At 63.0% G+C, this 23,604-nt stretch overlaps 1 protein-coding gene across 2 annotated transcripts in view; it reads left to right on the top strand.

Annotated features, from left to right (window-relative positions):
• The window catches only part of SLC12A5 (solute carrier family 12 member 5), a 34,032-nt gene extending 10,979 nt beyond the window's left edge, over positions 1–23,053 (top strand). The window contains exons 2-27 of one of the 2 annotated variants that reach the window (XM_037402089.1): positions 3,362–3,456; positions 3,697–3,828; positions 4,034–4,180; positions 4,806–4,860; positions 5,881–6,011; positions 6,210–6,451; positions 6,529–6,740; positions 9,099–9,266; positions 10,259–10,357; positions 10,542–10,599; positions 11,357–11,531; positions 12,427–12,545; positions 12,888–12,986; positions 13,090–13,209; positions 13,385–13,489; positions 13,575–13,743; positions 14,729–14,924; positions 15,009–15,178; positions 15,258–15,389; positions 15,645–15,752; positions 15,925–16,047; positions 16,128–16,315; positions 16,656–16,670; positions 17,262–17,395; positions 17,900–18,010; positions 18,150–23,053. In XM_037402089.1, the coding sequence (XP_037257986.1) occupies positions 3,362–3,456; positions 3,697–3,828; positions 4,034–4,180; positions 4,806–4,860; positions 5,881–6,011; positions 6,210–6,451; positions 6,529–6,740; positions 9,099–9,266; positions 10,259–10,357; positions 10,542–10,599; positions 11,357–11,531; positions 12,427–12,545; positions 12,888–12,986; positions 13,090–13,209; positions 13,385–13,489; positions 13,575–13,743; positions 14,729–14,924; positions 15,009–15,178; positions 15,258–15,389; positions 15,645–15,752; positions 15,925–16,047; positions 16,128–16,315; positions 16,656–16,670; positions 17,262–17,395; positions 17,900–17,991 (3,284 nt within the window). In that variant the 3' untranslated portion in view covers positions 17,992–18,010; positions 18,150–23,053. Of the gene's footprint in view, positions 1–3,361; positions 3,457–3,696; positions 3,829–4,033; positions 4,181–4,805; positions 4,861–5,880; positions 6,012–6,209; positions 6,452–6,528; positions 6,741–9,098; positions 9,267–10,258; positions 10,358–10,541; positions 10,600–11,356; positions 11,532–12,426; positions 12,546–12,887; positions 12,987–13,089; positions 13,210–13,384; positions 13,490–13,574; positions 13,744–14,728; positions 14,925–15,008; positions 15,179–15,257; positions 15,390–15,644; positions 15,753–15,924; positions 16,048–16,127; positions 16,316–16,655; positions 16,671–17,261; positions 17,396–17,899 lie in introns of both variants that reach the window. The other variant, XM_037402091.1, reaches the window with a different exon arrangement.
• The last annotated feature ends 551 nt before the right edge of the window (positions 23,054–23,604 follow it).

The following is a 23,604-nucleotide window of genomic DNA, read 5'->3' as shown; positions in this document are numbered from 1 at the left end:
CATTAGGAGATCAAACTGTGGCTGGTGGTGCAGCCTGAGTGCTGCCCTGTGGGATGGGCAAGCTCCCGGGGGTGCAGGGATGGTGCTTCAGCTCCGGGGGCCCTGGGCTGCCCGGGTGCACAGTGGGGTCGGCTTTGGGATGCCCTGGGAAGGTGGGGTCGGCAGTAACCCCTGCTGTGAGCAGGACTGCACGGTGCCCACAGTAGGGCTGTGGGTTCCTGCCAGCAATCCCGCCGCGAGCCCTTCCAGCTGCCGCAGCAAATTAAAAGGCCGATTCAAGTTGAGTGATCCCTGGGGAGGGGGGCGGCTGAGCGGCAGGATCGAAGCCTGGCATGGCTCGGCTCTGCTCACACTGCCTCTCCCATGCTGGGGCTGCTCAGCCTCAGCACTGCCCAGCCCCATCCTGCACTCCTGCCCTGGTGCCACTGGTCCTTGGGCTGCGCTGGGGAAGCGGGGCACAGGCAGGCCCAGCAGGCGTTGGAGGGACCTGGCACTGTCCCACATGTCCCCATGCTGGGAGGTGTCACCCCCTTGATGCCAGCAGCAGGGACTGTCCATGGTGGTGGCAGGTGGGGGACAGGGTGGGCCCTGGCTAGGACGGGCTGTGGTGCTCCTGCCTGCCTCTGCCTGCACAGACCACAAATCCTGTGGCAGCTGCTGGGGAGAGGCAGCACCAGCCCCTCTGCGGCAAAATGGTCTCCAGCAGGAGCAGGGAGCGTGTTGTCACCTGTGCCCCTGTGCCCCTGTCATTAACTCCTTCCAGCCTGCAGGGCCAGGGGCAGGCAGGGTCCCCCTGAGCTGTGCCCCGGGGACGCCGGAGCTGTGCTGCATGCGTGTCCCTATGTCCCCACCTCCCGCCAGCCTGGGGCCTCTTCGGGTGCTGGTCCTCATGGCACCACCACCAGGTGATGGGCTTCTGTGCCCCAGCCTGGCTCTGGCAGCCCGAGTGGTGCCAGCATGGGGCCATAGCCCCCGTGGTGCTGGAGAGGGTTGGTGTCATGGGCTGAGGGTTGGAGGGACTGTGAGTTTTGGTGCTGTCATGGTGCTGGTGGGTCGCGGCGTGGGCACCTCAGGGTGCTGCTGGTGTCATTGTGCGGAGCCAGGCAGTGCCAGTGCTGTGGGGTCGGGGCAGGCTGGGCCTGGGGGTCCGGCTGTGGTGTCCGGGCGGGTGCCATAGGCCGGGGTGCGGGTGCCATGCGGGGCCAGCGTCCGGCCACCTGCGTCGTTACATAAGAGCGGGAGCTGAGGCGGCTGTGGCTCGCCGTTGCCATGGAAACCAGCACGGTGATGTCGTCGGCCGTGTACCAGGCGGCGAGGCGAGGCCCCCGTGGGCTCTGCTCTCGCGGCGGAGTCCCTGGGCCTCGCTGGGCTGCGAGTATGTTCCCCCTGCCCGGCTGCCCCTGATCCCGTGCCCCTGAGGGGCCATCTGGCGCCACTCAGTCCCAGGGGGGAGGTGGGCTCCAGGCACCCCTGCTCCTTCACCCTTGTGTCCCTCTGCCGGGGATGGCCCCTGCTGTTGGTCTGGAGGGTGTCCCCATTGGCATGGTAGATGCCACATCTGTGTGGTCCCTGGAGCCAGCGTGGGTGGGTGGGTGCCATGCTGAGCAGGTGGGTGCCAGCCCATGCCAATTACCTAATGAGCACTGGGTGCAGCACTTTAGGCCAAATCTGGAGCAAGGAGCACATTGGGTCCATGCTGAGAACCCTGTGTGCACCCTTTGGTGGGGGGCAGCGGACAGGAGGCATGCCGGTGGTGTGGCACACGGCACCAGGTGCGCGTCCAAGGGGGCTCCGGGGCGAGGCTGGCTGTACCCATGTCCCAGTGCTGCCGCCATGGGCATTCCTGCACAGGAGAAGTCTGTGGGCTCTGCCCCACAGTTCGGCTGTGCTGTCAGGGATACTGCTGCCCCGTGCCAGAGGAGCCCAGGGACCAACAGCAGGTGGGGGGCCAGTTCACGGGTCAGTGCCACCTGTGGTGCTCGGGGCTTCACCTCCCAGTCAGCCAGGAGTGCCGTGTCTGCTGGTGAAACTGCAGATGGTGAATCACCACTGCACGCCGGCTCCCAGGATCCCAAATATGAGTCAACTGGCAGGGCTGGCGGTCTTCAAAAGACCTGGTTGCTCTACATGATCGCGGGGTCTGTCCTGAGGCTGCCGCGGTGCATGGGTGGCTGTACCGGCCCGGCTTGTGGGTGGCTCCCGTGCCATCTCTGTGCCCCTGGCTGCTCCCAGGCTCCGTGCTCAAGGCTGGTGGAGGGGACAGCCCTGGGCCTGGGTCTGTAACCCTGCCCATGCAGGCAGCCTGCCCAGTGGTGCTCGATTGCCCTGGCTGTGCAGCCATGGTGGGGATGGGTATGTGGCAGGGCGCCCCTCTGCTCCCACCCAGGACCAGGGATCAGGCCTGGCTGCCAGGGTTTCCCTGTGCCATGGGGGCCATCATCCGCTGAGCTGCTGTGCGCAGCACCATGTCCTTTGGCTCCCTGGCCCCGCGTGGCCCCTGCTCCCCTCCCCTCTGGGCCTCCACTCAGGGCTGTGCTGCTCCAGCAGCACCGTCCTCGCTGCTGCTCCATTTCCAGCCTGATTTATTTCTGCTGCTCTGCAGCTCGGCTGTTTTGCTTGCTATTAAGCCGACTCTGGGTTTCTTCTGCACGAGGTCATTAATGCAGTGAGCAGCCGTGGCCCTGTCCCAGCAGCTCTGCAGGTTCTGTGCTGCTGTGGGCAGCTCCACTGCCTCAGGCAGAGCAGCAGCACCTGCCCTCTGTCCTGGCACTGCCGGATGCCTCCCCACTTTGCAGCACAGCTGGCGAGGCCGTGCCCCCCAGTCCTGTGGTGCATGGTGGTGAGCAGAAGCAGACATCTGGCTGCTCGCCCCACTCCCAGGCACCATGCCGTGACTGTCCCCCTCCACAGTGGCACGCTATGCAGCCGGCCAGATCCTGCCCCTGCAGACGCAATGCTGTGGGCAGACCCAGCGTGCTCACCCGTGGGCACCCCATGCCATGAATTATTGCTGCCAGCCATCCCGCTGGGAGTGTTCCCCCTGGATCCACACCGCTCACCTCACTGCGTGGATGCACTCCAGCGGGTCTGCGAGCTGGCCCGGATGGGCAGGGCAGTGCACGGCTCCTGGGGATGAGTGGCCCCTGCCCGTGCATGGCGTGGGAGGTGATGCTGGCAGCTGGGATGCATGGGCTGCCATCGCCTGTCCTGGGATCAGGTGTGAGCATGGTGCCCACAGCCCTGGCAGCCATGGGAGCTGGGATGTGGCTGCGGCCCCTCACAGTGGCAGCCCAGGGGGGTGGATGCTTTCCCAGCACAGGCTGGGGCGGGGGCTGCCTGGCTGACCCTGTGGTGTCTGCAGGTGATGGCAATCCCAAGGAGAGCAGCCCCTTCATCAACAGCACAGACCTGGAGAAGGGCAAGGAGTATGATGGCAAGAACATGGCCCTCTTTGAGGTAGGAAGTGCAGGCGGAGGGGCAGGGGGTCCCTGGGAAGGAGGCCAAGCTGGGCAGCTGTCCCACAGCACCCTGACCCATGCCCTGGGCACTGGGACATGCCGGAGCTCCAGGCCAGGGTCCCCCAGCTGCACCCAGTGGGACGGGCAGTGGGGTGGCATCTGGGAAAGGCCCCGGGTCCTGGGGCTGGCTGGGTTCCAGAGGGACTGTCCTCACAGCTTGGGGCTCTGCTCTGTGCAGGAGGAGATGGACACCAGCCCAATGGTCTCATCCCTGCTGAGCGGGCTGGCCAACTACACCAACCTGCCACAGGGCAGCCGGGAGCATGAGGAGGCTGAGAACAATGATGGGGGCAAGAAGAAGCCAGTGCAGGTGAGGAACGCAGGAGGGATGCAGCCTCTTCTCCTGGCTGTACAGTGCCAGGCCACGGGCTGCCCCAGGGACAGCTGGGTCCCTTAGCCCTGCTGGGGGGTGGTCCCACCCAGGGTCCCTGGCTGTGTTGCAGGAGGAGCGGGACCCCTTCGCTCCTCCGCCAGCCAGGCCCGTGAGCCCTGATGGTTGCCCCCTCCCTTGGCAGGCCCCACGGATGGGCACCTTCATGGGCGTCTACCTGCCCTGCCTCCAGAACATATTTGGGGTCATTCTCTTCCTGCGCCTCACCTGGGTGGTGGGCATCGCCGGCATCATGGAGTCTTTCTGCATGGTCTTCCTCTGCTGCTCCTGCGTGAGTGATGGAGCTGACCAGGTCCCTGCTGGCCTCACCCAGGGTCTGGGTGTAACCAGCTGAGCTGGCCAGGCTGTGGAGAGGTGCACTACCTGCTAGCCCACCCTGCCCCTGCCCCTGCCCTTGCCGCTGCCCCTACCCCTCCCCTGCTTACAGCAAGGAGAAGCCTTCAGCTTCCCAAAGGAGTCGGCAACAGAACACTGCTCAAATGGTGCCCCAGATTGTAGCTGCCATGTGGGGGGAATGTGGCGGGGGTCCCCCCTGCTCTGACCATGCGCACCATGCCGCATCGAGACGGGTCACCAAGACAGTGACCCCAGGGCAGAGGCTGGGAGCAGTGAACACAGGCAGCCTGGGGATGCCCTGCCCCTCATGGCACTGCTAGTCCCTCCAAGGGGCTCAGCCCCCCACTGCACTGCTGGCCATTAGTGCTGCCTGCCCATCCATCCATCCGTCCATCTGCCTCTCCCCACAGACAGCCCAGCCCTGGGGCACATCTCGGCATGGCCCCAGGGACCCCCATGTCCTGCTGTGGCCCCAGCTCTCCCTTCCCACTCTCCTGTCCCTCTGCCCCAGTGAAGAGGGAGCTCTGCTGGGCGCTGACACTCTTTGTTCCTTCCTGCAGACAATGCTGACGGCCATTTCCATGAGTGCAATTGCCACCAACGGTGTGGTGCCAGGTAGAGCTGAGCCTGTGTCCATGTGTGTGCTGGGGTGAGGGGAGTTGGCTCCCTGCTGGGTTGGGCATCTGTCTTGTGCCCCAGGAGGGGCGAGCAGAGCTTGGCAAAGGGCTTTTCCCAGAGAGCATCCCTCCAGGCCATCCTGAGCTGCACTGGTGAGCGCTGGGGCTGCCCTGTGCCGCACACGGGAAGGTGGACATGGCTGCCAGCCTCTCCCCAGCCTTCCGCCACCAGCCCGTGTGGGTTCCCCACGGCCTGGGGGAGCACAGAGCCTGAGCCACCACCCGTCCCCAGAGCCGTGAGGTGCAGATGGTGGTGAGAGCCGCCAGCCACGGCTCCTCCCTCTGCCAGACTGGTGAGGCTGCCGGGGAGCTGGGAGCCATGCCGGCAGGAGGATGGGGAGCTGGGTGTGCTGGGTGCCGCCGGCTGGGCAGGGGGGCAGCCTCTCCCCCGGCCTCCCTGAGCCACACCAGGTGCCAGGATGCTGCCGTGGGCAGGCTCTGCCCCCGGGGAGGCACCAGCGGGGTCTGGCCGGTGGGTGCCCCTGGGCTGCCTGCCCCAGAGCTTATCCAGCCCCACAGAGCCCCAGGGAGCCGGGAGTGGGTGAGCTGTGCCGGCCCAGCTGGCCTGCCAGGCTGAGCGCAGCACTGACAGCCCCAGCACGGGCTGTAATTAAAGCTATTTATCGTCCTGCTGCCACGGTGGGACCATCGATCCCAGCAGCCTGGCTCCAAGGGCTCCTCTGGGAGGACAGAGCAGGGCATGGCCTGTGTCCCTGGGGATCCAGCGCCTGAGGGGACACGTGTCCCCATGGCTGTCACACCTGGCTGCTGGGCTCCTGGGGAACGTCTCTGCCAGCACAGTTGCTCCCGCTGCTCTGGGGCCCTGGGGACTGTGTCCTGCTCTGTGCTGGAGCAGGGACCAGGGCTGCCCTGGCCCCATCCTGCCCTCCGGGATGCCTGGCAGGACCGGGGGTGCGGTGGGGGTCTGGCTGGGATCCACCTTTGCTCTCTCTGGCAGCGGGTGGCTCCTACTACATGATCTCACGCTCCCTGGGACCGGAGTTTGGTGGTGCTGTGGGGCTCTGCTTCTACCTGGGCACCACCTTTGCCGGCGCCATGTACATCTTGGGCACCATCGAAATCCTGCTGGTAGGTGCCTGGTCCTTCCCCCTGTGTGGTGCCGAGGACTCAGGTCCTGGCAGGGCAATATGCTCTCGCCTGCCTGTGATGCCCACTTCTCATGGCCCATCAGGAGGCTGTGGCTTTGCAGTGGGGCCGAGGGACCCTTCCCCAGGGTCCCCTCCACTGGGCCATTAGCTAGGCAGTGACACCATGACTCTCTCCCAGGCCTACATCTTCCCAGCCATGGCCATCTTCAAGGCAGAAGATGCCAGTGGGGAGGCAGCTGCAATGCTCAACAACATGCGTGTGTATGGCACCTGCGTGCTGACCTGCATGGCCACTGTGGTGTTTGTGGGGGTCAAGTACGTCAACAAATTTGCCCTGGTCTTCCTGGGCTGTGTCATCCTCTCCATCCTTGCCATCTATGCTGGTGTCATCAAGTCAGCCTTTGACCCACCAAGCTTCCCGTGAGTATGGCATCCCACTGGGCTGCGGCGGGGCTGGGGTGTGCAGGTGCATGACTGACTGACTGCCCCCCTGCCAGGATCTGCCTCCTGGGCAACAGGACCCTCTCGCGCCATGGCTTTGACCTCTGCACCAAGATGGTGGTGGAGGGGAACGAGACAGTGGGCTCCAAGCTCTGGGAGCTCTTCTGCACCTCCCGCTTCCTCAACGCCACCTGTGATGAGTACTTCACCATGAACAACGTGACTGAGATCGAGGGCATCCCTGGTGCTGCCAGCGGCCTCATCCAAGGTGGGCACAGCACAGGAACAGAGGCATGGGAATGGAGGCATGGGGATGGAGGAGAGGGGACAGAGGCAGGGGAAGGGAGGCACGGAGATGGGAGACACGGGGATGGAGAAACAGGAACAGAGGTGTAGGGATGTGGGTGCAGGGACGGAGGCACAAGACAAGCCCCAGGGAGCCATGGTGGGGCAGTGGACATGCCTGCTGGGCAGGGCTGGTGGAGGGGCTGGTGCTGTGGAGGGCTGTCAGGTGCGCAGCTGGCCCCTTGGGCATGCCGGGCAGGTGAGCAGTGCTGGCTCCAGGTGAGGGGGTGCACAGGTGGTCTCTTCCGTGGGCTGCTCTGCCCCTCGGCCGCAGCGAGCCATGCTCACGTTGTGCTGGGCAGCAGGATGGACTCTTGCACCATGTGACCAAGCTGGGTGCTATGGCCACTGGTACGTGGTCTGTGCCAGCAAGACCACAGCAGGATGGCTCTGAAGGATGCCCAAAGGTTGGGGAGGAATAAATTCTCCTGCTTCCTCTTGGCCTTTGGAAAGGCTGGTATTGATCTGAGGTTTCATGAGGAGTGATTGCCCCTCGGGAGCAGTTTGCTGCTGTGGCCGCAGCTGTGCTGGGAGAGTGGCCAGGGCCGCAGAACAACTCATGAATTTGCTGGGAGGAGCCACTTTTGACCTGTTTTTCCAGAGCTTCTGGTACATTTGCCAGGTGCTCACACAGTGGGTGGCAGAGGATGATGCTCAGTGCCATGGTCAGAGGGTGTGTGTCAGAGGGCTCCGCAGGGCCGTGCCGGCAGGACCTGCTTTGGGCACCCCTGTGCCAGGGTGGGTGTCGGGGCTGCGCAGTGCAGCACCCCATTGGGTTTCCCTGCCCGCGGAGCTGCAAGCAGGACCAGACCTTTCCCGGTGCAGCAGCCGGGCTGGGCGCTTCGGCGCGCCAGGGTGGGTGTCAGGGTGGTGGATGTACTGGCTGTGCTAACGTGCCCAGTGCACGCAATGAGCGTGCGGTGGCTCTGTCTGTGGTGGGTCCCACGGAGCAGGCCAGGGACTGGGCTGCCTGGGCACAGCTAGCGCTTGCCGTGGGGCAGCCCCAGCTGCGTCGCCACTGGGTGCCAAGGCTGAGACTGCGCCAGGGTGCCTGCGAGGCCACCCCAGCCTGTCCCTGCTGCGATGACTGTGTGGACCCAAGTTTGGGAGCTCGGGCTTTGCTAAGCATGTGGCACTTGGGGCTGTGGCTGCTGTGCTGTGCTGTGACAATGTGGTGGAGCGTGTTTGCTGGGTGTTTGGGAGGCTTATGATGACATCCCATGCTGAGGTCTCATGGAGCAGATATCGCGTCCCTGGCTGCTTGATACAGCCTGGTCCTGCTGGTAACTGTCCTGCCAGCAAGGGGACATAGACTCTCTGCCCACCCCAGCTAGTCCTTGTCACAACAGCAGACAGCAAACGTTCCTACAGCTGAGACGTGTGGAGCAGAGCCAGGACCTGCTCTGGGGTGGCTGGTGGCAAGGGTGACCAGGCTGGCAACATCTCGAGATGGGGTGTCGTTGCATGGCCCCCAGCAGAGGTGGTCAGGGCTTGCTGTGCCCCAGATGCTGGGTCTCCCTGTGGGGAGAAATGTGCCTTTCTGGGAGAATAAGCTGGGCAGGGCCGTGTCAGTGGGGGCTGCCAGCCCCATCTATCACATGAGAGTGGTCCGGGTAAGTCATGAGGCTGGGGAGGGGTGCTCAGCACCAGGTGCTGAGGGCTGGTCCCTGTGGGGCCCCTTTGGACCCACTCAGCAGCCCATTTGCAATGCTGTGCCAAGGGCTGTTGGCTTCTCCCTGCCGTGCCCAGGCACTGGCTGCTCTCTGCTGCTCCACTTTCTCACCGCAGTCTGCGGCCAAGGCAGCACGTGGAGGGACACTAAGCCTGTTACATCAGCCCTGTGCTCGTAATCCCATCAAAAACATTATCAAGTTACTCTGACACGATCCACTTTCCTTAAACCTGTGTTGATCAGCATTAATTACGTTACCCTCTTAATTATTTGCTGCTGCAATCCCACATCAGCTGCTCCAGTGTCTTGCAGGAGTGATGCCAGTGCCAAGACGGACCTGCTGTGGTTGCCGACCTGCGCTGCTGGGCCTGTGCCCCAGGCCGGGTGTTTCTGCCCGTCTGTGATGGGCTGGGGTGCCCCATCCCTCACCAGCTGGATGCCAGCAGCCCTGGCAGCTCAGTCAGGCCGGAGCTGGGAGGAGGCAGTGCTGGATGCCCCCATGCTCTGTCCCTTTGGGCTGTGGTGTGCGAGGGTGCCGTGCTGGGTGTGGGCAGCTCTCCGGCACCTCCTCACGCCGGCTGCGCTGCCTGCCCTCCTGTCTCCTTGCAGAGAACCTCTGGAGCTCATACCTGACCAAGGGCGTGATCGTGGAGAAGCGGGGGCTGCCCTCCGTGAGCCCCCCCGACACTCCGGTGGACATGGACCAGCCCTACGTCTTCAGTGACATGACCTCCTACTTCACCCTGCTCGTCGGCATCTACTTCCCCTCGGTCACAGGTGGGAGCCGCCAGCGCCGCGCTCGCGTGCCGCAGGGCACCGGCTGGCACACGTGCTGCCAGGTGCTGCAGTGTTCCCCCATGTGCACTGCCCCGGTGCTGGGTGTGGCAGCGGGGGGTGGGGGGGATCGCAGCCTGCACCTCCCACGCAGCCACCCACGCTCCAGATCTGACGGTGCTGCTCGGTGCTGCATTGACGTCCTGCAGCTCTGGTATTTATAGCTCCCTGGGGGTGGAGGAGCCCCCCCAGCCCCAGTCCTGCTGTGGACGTGCCGTGGGGTGCAGCTGCCTGGTCCTGCCTGCAGCTCTGCTGGTGCCAGAGGTGGTGGGATCACCGGTGGGGTCTGGCACTGCGGGGGTCCCAGCAGCCAGACAGGCCCTGTGGTGCTGCTGGGCACACGGTCCCTTGCCACCCTCCTGCCCAGTGCCCACTTACCGGCAGGTCCTGGTTTTTGCGTGGTGCGTGTCCCCTCAGTGGTGGCTGAGCTACAGGTGGCCCCATCCTGGTGGTGAGGTCCTGCCCTACCAGACGCAGTGGGACAGCCACACTTGCTGCTGCCACAGCAGGAGCGCGGGTTGTCCCTTGGGCTGTGCTGTACCTGCTGGCACCAGCTCTGTCCCAGCCTGGCCTCCTGCCTTCCTAGAGCAGCGCTGGCCTGGACCCTGTCCCTGTCCCTGCTGCAGTCACTATCCCTGCTTTAGCTAATTAAGTGCTAATGAGACAAGTCACTTAAGAGTGTTTTGAGCCTAATCCTTGAGTGGCATCAGACTGCGGCTGGGGAAGAAGTACTGGGGGGAGTGGGCTGGGAGCCCAGAACCATGGCAGCACCAGCTCTGCTGCCAGCTTTGTGCCTGCTCCCTGTCCTGGCACACCACTGAGCTGGTGCCCTGCCATGCCCGGGACTTGTGCGGTGCCTGGCATGAGCCGTCCTGCCCGCTGGGACGGGTGAGGGCTGCAGCTCTGCCCACCGTGGCGCCATCCCCTTTCCCCAGGCATCATGGCTGGCTCCAACCGCTCCGGAGACCTGCGGGACGCCCAGAAGTCCATCCCCACAGGCACCATCCTGGCCATCGCCACCACCTCTGCAGTTTGTATCCTTCAGGGCTCGCCTGAGCCTGGGCTGTGTGGGGCTGAGGGCAGGTAGGTTCACTGTGTGGGCCAAACCCGCTCAAGTGCCCCACCAGGCTGGGATGGGGGTCACGGTGCCCTGCTGGTGGGGGGCAGGCAAGCAAACGGGACACTGCATCCTCCTGGCTCTCCTTAACTGCCTGGCAGATATCAGCTCTGTTGTCCTCTTTGGGGCATGCATCGAGGGGGTTGTCCTGCGTGACAAGTGAGTGTCTTGGCACCATGTGGGGCAGGCATGGGGGGAGCCCAGCAGCCCCCCAGGAACAGGCTGGGGCAGTAGGCAGCCCCTGCGGGAGGTGGGGGGTGTGTGCGGGGGGCTGTAGCTGGGACACACTGGGCAGACAGGGTGGCACTGGAGAGTCTCCTGGGGTGAGAACACCAGGGTGGGGGGCTTCTGGAGGGGCCTGAGTTTGTAACGGGCACTGAGGGCTTGTGTGTGCTCTGAATCCCCCTCCATGTTTTGCTGCACATCCGCAGCCCTTCCTCCTGCTCCAGAGCTGCAGGCAGTGCGCTTGTTTGTCAACAGGCAGGGCTGCCTGTGCTGCCTTCGTATCTGGGGCAGCCCAGCTCACTGCACGCGGCAGGTGACACTTCTGGGTCGCCAGCACCAACATAAACGGGATCCAACTGCACGCAGCCTGAATCGGCCTCCTCCTGGCACAGGGGACGAGGAGCCCCTGTCCCACACCTCTCCCTCATCCCTGCCCGCAGTCACAGGTGGGGGATGGGGACAGACCCCCAGCTAACCTGAGACCCTGCCCTTTGCTCGCCCTCCGCAGCTGGTGGGAGCCATCAGCAGCCAGGGCAGGGCCCTTCCCTGGTCCTGTCCTGTCCTGTCCCTGCCATGGCAGTGTCCCTCAGTGGCCAACCTGCCCTGGGGAGCGGGGTTGTGCTGCCGCAGCACTGGTGCTCTTGGGGGTCAGCCATGGGACGGAGCTGCAGGTGCTGCTGCTGCCCCACAGGTTTGGTGAAGCCGTCAACGGGAATCTGGTAGTTGGCACCCTGGCGTGGCCGTCCCCGTGGGTCATTGTCATCGGCTCCTTCTTCTCCACGTGTGGGGCTGGGCTGCAGAGCCTCACCGGAGCCCCTCGTCTCCTGCAAGCCATCTCCAGGGATGGGATAGTGCCCTTCCTCAGGGTAGGTGTCCCCGAGCCCCGCACCGCTGGCCCCGTGCACCCACCGTGGCCATGGCTCCCACCAGCATGGGAGACTGGTGGGCACCGCCACGCCGCCTCGCCCCCGCACCGCCCCCTGCCCGAGCAGCCCGGCTGCCCCGGCCTTCTCCCGCCAGCACTGGCGCGGCAGCGGGGACCGCGGTGGGTTCGGCTGTGGTGTCAGTGGGAGGAGAGTGCCAGGAAAGGTCAGGATCCCCTCCCCCCGCTGCTGTGCCGCTTCATATTTTATCTGCTCTCTGAAGATGTGTTCTCGCAACCTCATCTCTCCAAATCCAACCCGACAGCTCCCCCCAGGGAAGAGCGGGCTAATTTTATCCTCCCTCCTTCACCCTGCCAGCCTGAGCTCTGCTTGCTCGCACCGCCCACACCCTCTAATGCGTCCAGACATGCGCCTCCGGCCCCCTCCCTCACCCCCCCACCCCCCCACCCCCCCGCCCCCGTGTCCCTGCAGTCACAGGAGGAGCTGCTTTGCACTGGCAGCATGCCTGTGCTGGGCACGGGGTGCCCAACTCCATGCCGGCTGTAGCCAGGCTGAGCTGTGGCTTGTCCCTGGGTGGGGGTCCCTGCTCTGGGTGCAGGGAGTGCTGTGGGGTCTGCTGGGAGCCGGGCTGTACCTGCGACAGGAGACAGTCCCGCCAGCCCTCGGACTGCTCCCCCGGCCCGGACCCAGCCGGGATGTGCACCTGCTCGCGGCAGTGCTCACATGCCCCCGGTGCACCCGCTGCCTGCTCCCAGCCAGGGCTGGGTGCTTGGGAGGGTCTGCCCCATCACGCTGTGCCGAGGACCGTTGCCCAGGGCCACCTTGCACTGGCATTGCAAAGCCCTAACGCGCCCCTCTCCCCCATCCTTGTTCCCAGGTCTTCGGCCACGGCAAAGCCAATGGGGAGCCAACGTGGGCCCTGCTGCTCACAGCCTGCATCTGCGAGATCGGGATCCTGATTGCCTCCCTGGACGAGGTGGCTCCCATCCTCTCCATGTAGGCAGCATGCTCTGTCCATCCACACCTTTGCAAGCAGCAGACGGGCCCATGCCCCTCATCCTGGCCAGGCGGGTGGCACTTGTGGGTCTCTGCTCCTCGGGGAGCAGGATGCTCCTGCTGCCCCGGCCCCTGCCTGGGAAGAGGGGAGCCCCACAGGGAGCCCAGAGCCCCTTCTCGGCTGGAATTGGGCTCTGGTTGCTCTGCGGCCCTGGCGTCCTTGTCCCTCGGTGGGTCCCGCTCCAGCACAGGCCACTGCAGGGCTGGGAGGTGTGGCGAGGCCCGGCTGCAGCCCCTGTCTGGCCCAGCATGCCTGGCTCAGCCTCACACTCTCTCCTGCAGGTTTTTCCTCATGTGCTACATGTTTGTCAACCTGGCGTGTGCAGTGCAGACGCTGCTGCGGACACCCAACTGGCGGCCTCGCTTCCGCTACTACCACTGGTGAGCTGGGATGGGATGGGACAGGAACGGACCGGTGTCCTGCCACCCACCCCGGGCCACCACTGCGTGGGCTGGGGCGCTGACGGCGCGGTGCTCTCCACAGGACCCTGTCCTTCCTGGGCATGAGCCTCTGCCTGGCATTGATGTTCATCTGCTCCTGGTACTATGCCCTGGTCGCCATGCTGATCGCTGGCCTTATCTACAAATACATTGAGTACCGTGGGTAAGGGCAACTGTGGTGCCGCAGACCCTGGCCAGCACTGACACCTGTACGTTGGCCCCTCGGCGTGAACGGCTCAGCTCCCCTGGGCTGCTCGTCCTGGGACACTGCAGGGTGCCGGTGCAGTGCCCTGTGGCCGGAGCCATGGCCATCCCTTACGTGCTGCTGATTCCCACAGGGCGGAGAAGGAGTGGGGTGACGGGATCCGGGGGCTGTCCCTGAGCGCGGCCCGCTATGCCCTGCTGCGGCTGGAGGAAGGTCCCCCGCACACCAAGAACTGGAGGTGAGGCCGAGCCAGGGGCCAGGGGCTGGGGGGCCTGTGTGAGTGCCTTGGGGCATGGGTGCTGACCACAGGACTATCCTTCCAGGCCACAGCTGCTGGTCCTGGTCCGTGGGGATCAGGAGCAGAACGTGGTGCACCCGCAGCTCCTGTCCTTCACATCACAGCTGAAGGCCGGCAAGGGCCTCACCATCGTGGCCTCCGTGCTGGAGGGGACCTTCCTGGACAACCACCCGCAGGCACAGAGGGCAGAGGAGGTGAGAGCTTCCTGCACCGGGACTGCTGCCCGCACTGGATCGGGCTTTGCCAGCTTGGGTGCCCACAGCTGTCCCCAGGAGCCCAGGGATGTTTCTGCCCCATGGCCAGGGCTGGTGGCCCCAGCTGGCTGGGAGAGCACTGGGGTGGCACTGGGCAGAGCCCAGACACTCCTCACTTTGCCAGTGTTCAGAGCACCATGGGGACCTCTGGACCCCAGGCCCACTCCCCAGGTGCTGGAGACATCAGCACCAGCCAAGCACTGGTCCCAGTTGTAGCCAGCTGCTGCAGGGCTTGGCATGGTCCAGCACAGCACAGCGTGGCACAGCACCCAGCCAGGGGCTGCTGTGCTGCTGGCTGAGCAGCTCCTCACTGCCCTGTAGCCCCTGCAGCTGCCACAGCCCCGACCCTCCCTGCAGACCCTTTGGCCCTGGCGGCAGGTGGGGTGGGAGACCGGAGCCTTTCCCAGCTGGAGTGAGAGCCCTCCCCACCCCCCTACACCTCTGCACCAGCCGGGTGGCACATTAATGAGATTAAGCCCTCGGAAGCAAACAGTTTCTCTCCCATGCAGACATGTTATAATTTCTCTGAGTAAATAACTCTAATTGCTGCTCTGCCACCCGTCAGAGCTCTGGCACGGGGAGACCCGCCGCTCGGCATGGCGCAGAGCTGTGCGCCAGCTCCGCTCACCACCGTGCCTCACCCCTCCCAGCCCAGAGCTGCCAGTCTGCCGTGGGGCACGGAGACCTGCACACCCTGCGGGGTCCTGCACCCCACAGCCTGCACCCCGCACTCTGCGACCTGCACCTCCACCCTGCACCCCGTGCTCTGCAGCCTGCACCCGCACCCCTGCACCCTGCGCTCTGCCACCTGTACCCTGCACCCCACCTGGCCAGGGTGCCGCTGCTGGGGCTGGTGGCTGCTGTGCCCGCGGCAGGCGCCCGTTACTGGGCACTGTGGTCTCTGACCTCTCTCTCCTGCCTCTAGTCCATCCGCCGCCTGATGGAAGCAGAGAAGGTGAAGGGCTTTTGCCAGGTGGTGATCTCCTCCAACCTGCGGGATGGCATGTCCCATCTCATCCAGTCCAGTGGGCTGGGGGGGCTGCAGCACAACACAGTGCTGGTGGGCTGGCCCCGCAGCTGGCGCCAGAAGGAGGACCACCAGACCTGGAGGAACTTCATTGGTAGGCACCGCAGGGACGGGTGCTGCCGGACTCAGGCTGGGGGGCTGCAAGCTGCTCCGGCTGACCTGACCCTTTCCTTCCCAGAGCTGGTGCGAGAGACCACAGCTGGGCACCTGGCTTTGCTGGTGGCCAAGAATGTTGCTATGTTCCCGGGCAACCAGGAGCGGTTCTCGGAGGGCCACATCGATGTCTGGTGGATTGTCCATGATGGGGGGATGCTTATGCTGCTGCCCTTCCTTCTACGGCACCACAAGGTATCTTGGGCCTCGCAGTGTGGGGCAGGGGGCCAAGGCTGTTCCCACTGAGCCGTGCCCATACCCCCCTGTCTCACAGGTCTGGCGCAAGTGCAAGATGCGTATCTTCACGGTGGCACAGATGGACGACAACAGCATCCAGATGAAGAAAGACCTGACCACATTCCTGTACCACCTGCGCATCACCGCTGAGGTGGAGGTGGTGGAGATGGTGAGTTCTGGGATGCTGTGCATGGGAGAGCCAGGCAGACCCTGCCGTGGGGGGATGCAGCACCACAGAGGGGGGACACGCAGTGCCACAGGGGCTCGCAGCACCACGGGGGCATGCAGCACCACAGTAGGATGCAGCACCATGGGGACATGCAGCACCATGGGAACACATAGGTCCACAGAGACATGCAGGGCCAGGCTGGGAGAATTGGGTGCAGCTCACCCTGCCCCATGGTTTCTCCTGTTCCCCCCACAGCATGAGAGTGACATCTCCGCCTACACCTACGAGAAGACACTAGTGATGGAGCAGCGCTCCCAGATCCTCAAGCAAATGCACCTCACCAAGAATGAGCGGGAGCGGGAGGTGAGGCCGCAGGACAGCCTGGGGTCCAGCCCCCATGGGTGGCTGTGCTGCTGACTAAGCTGCCCCACAGCTCTGTGCACTCATCCTGCTGGAGAGCCGGGGCTGCAGGCTGGGGTCTGTGCGGACAAGCCCTTTTCTGCCCCGCTCCCTTGTCTGACCCTGTCCTGCACAGATCCAGAGCATCACGGATGAGTCCCGCGGCTCCATCCGGCGCAAGAACCCAGCCAACACACGCCTGCGCCTGAGTGTCCCTGAGGAGCAGGTGGGCGACGGCGAGGAGAAGCCAGAGGAGGAGGTGAGGGGCTGCACCAGGATGGAGCCCAGGCAGATGGCCGGTCCTGGCCTCTGCCCACTGTCCCACTCTCCTCTCTGCAGGTCCAGCTCATCCACGACAAAAATGCCACCACATTCTCCAGCAGCTCCCAGTCCCCTGGTGATGAGGTGGAGACAGCCCCCGAGAAGGTGCATCTCACCTGGACCAAAGAGAAGTCTGTTGCTGAGAAGAACAAGAGCAAGAGCCCTGTCAGCCCTGAGGGCATCAAGGACTTCTTCAACATGAAGCCGTACGGCCCCATGTGCTGCCACTCCATCCCACCCGTGCCCCTCATCCCCAGCTATTCCTGCCTGCCGCGGCCAGGCGGGTGCAGGCAGAGCCCTGAGCCCTGGCAGCACCAGCTCCATCCTTGCTCTGAGGAGGGAGTCCGGCAGCCTGGGTGCCCTGACCTCGCCCCCGTGGCGGGGCTGGGTGGGAGATGGGGTGGGATCCCCACACAGAGCTGCGCCTGTGAGGGATGGGGTTCCTGGGCAGCATGCGCTGCAGGGACTCGGGGTGCACACCCAGTGCTCATCTCTTCTCTCTCTCTCTCTTTCTCTTCCCGACCGGCCCCATCGTGCTCCTGGCAGGGAGTGGGAGAACCTGTAAGTCTGGGTTTGGCTGGGTGCTGAGTCCCAGGGTGGGGGGAGCTGGGCTGCCACCCGTGGGGCAAGGCGCCTGGAGCCATCGGGGTTGCTCCTGTGCATAAGGGTAGCTGGCTGTGCTACAGCAGCTGCTGCCAGCACCGTGCTAGACAGCTCACCCGAGCAGCATGCGGGGGCTGCGGCTGCCAGCCCCTGCACAGACTCGGTGTGTCGCACGGTGCCCACACCACGTGCTCCCCATCTGCCCTGTTACGCTGCCAGCAGCTTCCTGCGAGCCTGGCCTCGGGCACCTGTAGTGACACTCGTGCCGTCTGCTGCTGCTCGCTCCTGCACGGCTTGGCCCCGCGCAGCTGTGGTGTGCCGCTGTGCGCAGGCACCGTACAGAGCCCTGCAGCTCACGGCTGCTGGTGCGTGCTCAGACTCTCCAGCAGCCGTGCCAGACAAAGCTTCTTGCACCCCGAGGTCATGCTGCAGTCCAGCCCCGGACCCCTCTGGGGCAGAGGGCCAGCCCACCCTGTGCCCCTTGGGACCGTTGTGGGGCCAGAAGCTGGCTATTCCCGTCCCTGTGCCTACATGTGCCATCTCCCCCAGGAACCAGTCCAATGTGCGGAGGATGCACACAGCCGTGAAGCTCAATGAGGTGATTGTGAAGAAGTCCCAGGACGCCAAGCTGGTCCTGCTGAACATGCCAGGCCCTCCCCGCAACCGGAAAGGGGATGAGAACTGTATCCTTCCCACGGTGCTGCTGCCTCAGGGCTAGGGGCCAGGACTCCCCCAAAGCTGGTGGCTCTTGTGAGCAAGTGCCAAGGGGCACAGGTCTAGTGCCTGAGCCCAGGCCCTTCTATGCCTCCTGTCCCTGGCTGGGTCTGACAGCCGTTGTTGGCACCAGCCTGCCTGTCCGGCAGAGCTGACGTGTACAGGATGGGTGATGGGGCCAGACGGCATTGCATCCACACACATGAGCATGATGGCACATCATGGGGGCATGGGCAGGGATCCACAGGGCTCTGCTGTCTGTTGGGGTGGGTTCAGCCGTGGTCCCCGTCACGTGGCACCAGTGCGGGTGGACTCCCCTGGCGCCTCATCCCAGGACTGACCCCACCAGCTCCTGGCTCTGGTGTTGGGGTGTTGGTGCCGCTGGCTCAGCTCCTCAGGCATGAGGATGGGCAGGGATGCCGTGGGGCTGTCTCCGTGTTCCAGTGTGGCGTTGGTCCTTGACTGCTGTGCAGACATGGAGTTCCTAGAGGTGCTGACGGAGCACCTGGACAGAGTGCTCCTGGTGCGTGGTGGGGGCCGGGAAGTCATCACCATCTACTCCTGAAACACGGCGCGCGAGAGAGGTTTGTCTGCACACTGAGAGCCCCGCCACCCCTTTGCACCATGCTCCTGGAGGGGAGGAGGGAAGGCCTGATGGCAGCCAGTGCGCAGAAACTTCACCTGGCTTTGGCCATACCCCTGATCTCTCCATTCGAACTCCAGCACCAGATCTTCCGGGAGCATCCAGCACCAGAGCAGCTGTTCCTCATTGCAACATCACAGCACTGCTGTCCTTGTTTATATATAAATATATACAGTTTACCGCAGACTGAGCACCAGAGACCAGCGCTGCTGCCACTGCTCGTCCCTGGCAGGGCCAGCCCTGCTGCCAGCACCAGCACTGTTGCTTGCAGCCCAGGGCCGGGCAGGAGGGTGGCTGTGCCGAGATGGGCACCCAGCCCCACCGTGCCGCTACCCCTGCGTGGAGCTTGGCTGGATGCGCCTGTGCCCTGTGGCCACCTGCAGCTCACGCCTGGCCTCCCTGCAGAGGTGCTGGGAGAAGAGAGAGGCCACCAGCACGTTTTCCTCGCCGGACGCTCCTCTCCCCACCTGCGGCAGCACCCGGGGCTGCCACTCACGGCGCTGCACCCTGGCCACCCCTCACCAGTATGGGCCTGGACAACCCCACCTCACTGCTGCCTTGGTGTCATCCGTCTCCGGAGGCCATGGGCCAAGCGTGCGGAGATGCAGAGTGATGGTTTGGAGGGGGCAGAGGGTGGGGGGCAGCTGCAGGGGGTTGGGTGCTGGAGTGCAGCAATCCCACAATGGCATGTGGGCTGAGGTGGGTGGGAGATGCTCCTTGTACCCCTCCCCACTGACTCCAGCCTCTCCTTACCCTGATGCTCTCCTGGCGCTCATGCAGCTCTGGCCTGAGGTGGGTGGGAGATGCTCCTTGTACCCCTCCCCACTGACTCCAGCCTCTCCTTACCCTGATGCTCTCCTGGCGCTCATGCAGCGGTCACAGCGTGGAGCTGCAGTGTCTGGAGCCGAGCAGAGGCCCACCATGTGCAGCATGAGCCGGAGCCGCTCTCCGGCTGCTGAAGCTGGATGGGTGCTGCTGACCCCCTGGCCGAGGCACCAGCACTTGCTCTTGGCTGGGGCACAGGGGTGTCCTAGCCTCCCCCAACCGGCTCCCCTGCCACGCTGCACTGGGGGACACCAGAGGCTCTTGGGCCCCCAGCACTGGCCAGGCCAGCCGGTCCAAGCACCTGCACGTGCATCCGGACCCGCTCCATGCCCCGCTGTGCTCCCTGCTCTCCCTGCTGCTCCCCAGGGCTTTGCTGCTAACCCAGCCCCAGGCAGTTGCAGACGCTGCCATGGGGCTGTAGGAGACTGCAGATCTGTGTGTAATTTTTAACATATGCAAAGCCTGTTTGCCTGGTCTGTCAGGGCCAGACGCCGCAGTGAGGGGTAGCTGTAGGGGTCCCACTGCCCCCTGGGCATCACAGCACTTGGCTGGCCAGGGTGGCCCAGGCACCGGCCACACAGTTGCTGCAGCCAAAGCCTGTCCCATCCCGCCGGCCCGCAGCAGGCAGCCCCCACGTGCAGGCAGCAGGGTGCACCAGGACGGTTCAAACACGTCTTACCTTTGGCAGCAGCTGCAGGGTCACCCCCACATTGTCGTTCCCCGCCCAGCATCTCTCACGCCAGAGAAACTGAGGAGCTTTTAACAAATGTGAATGGTTCCAGGAACCACGCAGGAAGCGGTGCCGAGGGCAGCCAGGGTGCCTGCCCGCACCCGCCCCCGCCCCATGTACATAGTGTACATAATACAGTACGTGTATTTTTAAAGTGATCATATTTATGTTAATAGAACCAGATGAAGTCTATATATAGAGATCTATATCTATTCTGAGAGATGCAGGGCTCTGCTAGCACCAGGCCATGGGGACAGAGAGCTGAGACAGGCTGCTCCCGCATGAAATGGGCGCCCATCCGTCGCACCAAGTGCTCTGGAGCGGTGGTGAAGGCTGCAGCCTTCCCTGGCCACCGGCATCCCCTGAGAAAGGGCCAGGTTGCAGGTTCACTCTCTTCTCAATTTAGCTTCTTAAGAGTTTTCAGGGAAAAGAAGTCACAGACTTTTCTGAACTTGTTTCATAGCAGATTTGAGCTTCCACTTGAAGTGCAGCCTGCTAAGAGTTGCCCTCTCCCAGCAGTGCTGGCTGCTTTGTGCCAGCCTGGCCTGAAGCGGCAGCGCTTTGTCCCCCCGCCAGAGCTAAGCCCCTGCGCTGAAGCACTCGCCTCCTCAGCCCCCCAGACCCCTCCCCAGTGCTGCCCCACACTGAGACAGGCGCGATGCGACCCGCAGCCTCCCGGTTGGCACAGAGGGAGCAGGTGCTGCCGCGGCATCCCCAGGAGTGGCCTGGCAGCAGCTGCCTCCTGCCTGGCACGGGCAGCCCTGGCTGGTCCCAGCACCCAGCCCCCCGCTCCTGCCAGCAGAGTGGCTGCAGCCTCAGCTCCGGCCCCCTGAGAGCAGGAACTGCTTCTGCACCAGACTCCAGTCCCCACTGCCACTGCAGAGCCCTTCTACGCCCCCAGGTCCGGGCCAAAGTTATTTGGGGCTGCTTGGATGAAAAGCAGTGGGGTTTTTTGATGTTGGGTGTGGGTTTTGTTTTGTTGTTGTTTTTTTTTCTTCTTTAATACTTGGACACGCTCCCAGACCAAAACCAAGCCCCAGCTGCACATCTGTGCCTGCTCATACCTTGCTCCTACATTTCCATCACTCCCAAAGTGCCTCCCTTCTCTCCAGCAGCAGCCGCAGCCGCAGCCACAGCCAGGCCTTCTGCCGGGGTAGCTCGGCTACCTGCATGGCTGTGTCAGTCTGTGCCGCAGACTTTGGTGTGGAAGCTAGTCCCAAGGGCATGGGGAGCTCGGCGTTTACAGGAGGTGACCTCAGGGTGAGCTGAGACCTGGTTTCAGCACAGGTGCTCCAGGCTGATGAATGGTGCAGGTGCCCAGGGCAGCACCCTCTGGTCCTGCCACTGCCTCAGCAGCTCAGGAGCTGTCGGAAGACCAGTCAGGCGCCTGCAAGTGAGAAGTTCCTTTAGGTTTGGGAAGGGCAGCCCCACGGGAACCAGGATTTGCCAGTGTCTAGTTGCTCTGCCCCTTGGAGCTGGTCCTACGCCACCACACACATGCTCACATGCTGTTTCCAGCCTCCCAGAATTATTTGAGGCACTTCTACAGCAATGGGGGAGGCATGCACAGCAACCTTGCCCACTCATGTGCTAGCACCATACTTGTTGGGCCTAGAACACTTGCCAACTGCTCTGCCTCTTCAAGAAGATGCCACTCGCTCCCTGCGGTCACCCTCTAATCACAGCTTGGCTATTGCCCTGCTGTGCCGCTCCACCTGGAGCTTTGGGTGCTTTCCTGCGGCAGCAAGCCTGGTGCCCTCCTGCCCAGCGCATGACGCAGGGCAGCACCGAGGGCATGAGTGCAGAGGCAGGTTATGTGCAGCAGCAGCAGCAGCCACCACCAGCACCTGCCTGTGCTGAGGCTGCAGGCAGCATCCACCCTGGGCAGCAACAGGGGCAAATAACTCTTCCTTCAGCCACAGGTACAGGGTAGCAGGGAATGACATTGCCTGCAGAGCAGTGGTGAGACAGCAGACCAGGGCATGCATCTCCGCTGAGAGAATTGCTTTATCGCCTCCCCAGCATCACCAATGGATCCCATTCCCCCTCAGCACCACTTCAACCTGTGATTGAAGGCTCCCCAGGGAGCAGGAACGCGAGCCCTTTCCATCACTACTGCTGATGAAAGCCATTCCCCTTCCTCATCCTCCAGCGAGGGCAGGGGCACAGCTCTAGACAGAGCCAGGGCTGCCTCAACGCCCCTGCCAGGCAAAATTTGGCTGTGGCAAGAAAGGTGCTGGTTTCTACAGCGAGTTCTTCCTCGCCGTTGGCTGGAGAGGGCCAGTTTTAGCAGACAGCACTGCATGTTAGTTTACAAACCCAGCCCTGCACGTTTGGCCTCTGTGAGTGTTCAGTTTCCCCATGGAGCACCCTTCTGCTGTTCCACCTTGGTGAAGACAAGTGTCCTCCTCTGGTAGACATGCAAGTTCCTCCTTGGCACATGCGCAGACATATTTTGGTTTTTGTTCCAGACAGGAAGGTCTTGACCCCCAAGTTTGTTTCATGGGCAGGCTGCTGCTGGGAGCAGCACTGACCAGACACAACCTGCCAGGACAGCGGGACAGCAGCAGCCCACAGCAGGCGGGGAGCCCCAGCCGCATTCGGCCAGCACACAGCACCAGGCCGGCGATGGCGTATGCTCTGCTGCTGCTGCGGGAGCACTGAGCAGCCCCATCCCTCCCAGCGGGGCAGGCGCAGGCCCCCGCACGCGGCAGCAGCAGGCAGCTCATGCTGCTGCAGCCACCATGCAGTGCAGGCAGCAAGCCCCAGGACAGCACTTACAGGAGCCACAGGCAGTGTCCAGCCCAGGTCGGTGTCGGCCCATGGCTGGACAAGAGGAAGGACTAGACACTGCACAAGAGTTAAGAGTTGCACTAGAAGAGTCAAGACCCTCCTCTGTGTAGCAGGACTAAAAACTAGCAGAACGACCAAAAGGTCTAAGATTTGCTGGTTACACCACTTTCTGTGCTACATGTGCAATATATTTGTTATGAATGTTACCACAAAGTCAGTTCATTCAATAACCTTTTAATCACTGTAGCTAGGTGTTCTACGTCCATTCAAGTGACTTTTATTCGAGTGCAATATTTCAATAGACATGTAGTGACCTAGTATGCTTTGTGTTTTGGAGAATCTGTGTGCAGAGCAATGCAATTAAGTTTAAAACCTTGTAAATAAAACAGGTTGCAAACCAAAAAAAAAAAAAAAAAAAAAAAAAAAAGTATTAGGCTTGCATTTAATTTCGGTGTTTCAGTATCGTGCACTAGGCCGCCTCAGTACAGACCCTGTGTTCTCTGTGCAGGTATTAATGGAGGAGTGGCTCCTTGGCTGTTGAATGCTCCCTGTTAATGCTTTACTGCTTTAACTGTATTAATTTTTCTAGACTCCTGTCTGCACAAAATGCAATAAATGATTTTATTACACCCTTCATTACTTGCATGGAGAGTTTTCACTTGCTTCCAGGGCCTCCACAGCTATTTTGCACTTGGCTGCTACCATTTCCATAACAAGGAGCAAGCCCTTGGCAGGGAGCAGAGGAAGCAAAACATCAGGAGAGGAACAGCCCCCTCCCCAAGGGCCACATTTTGCATGTTTAAGCTCATGTATATTTCTCATCACCCCAGCAAAGATGCTTTACCTCTCTGTAGGGTTGTAGATATGGAGAAAGGGATCTAACAAGCAGAGACTGGAAGAGGAAAGACAGCAGACAGACATGCTTCCATCCAACGTCAGGTTGTGTAGTAATGGCAGCACGAGGTCAAGACAGGCCAGTGCTAAATGCACAGGGATGTGTAGGTCTAACTTCAGAGAGCAGCCATACAATTAACAGCAACAGCGGCAGACATCAGCTCACCGCTGGCCCAAGTGCACTCACCAGCAGCAGCCGGAGAGGCTGCCGACCCCCTGCGCCAGCCCCACCGCACACCGCTCCAGCATGCGGGTCCTGGAACGGGTGCCGGGGCTGCTCCACCCGAGATCAC

This window comes from Falco rusticolus, chromosome 10, assembly GCF_015220075.1.
Source record: "Falco rusticolus isolate bFalRus1 chromosome 10, bFalRus1.pri, whole genome shotgun sequence".
Classification (NCBI taxonomy): domain Eukaryota; kingdom Metazoa; phylum Chordata; class Aves; order Falconiformes; family Falconidae; genus Falco; species Falco rusticolus.
This window is presented reverse-complemented; position numbering and strand designations above follow the sequence as displayed.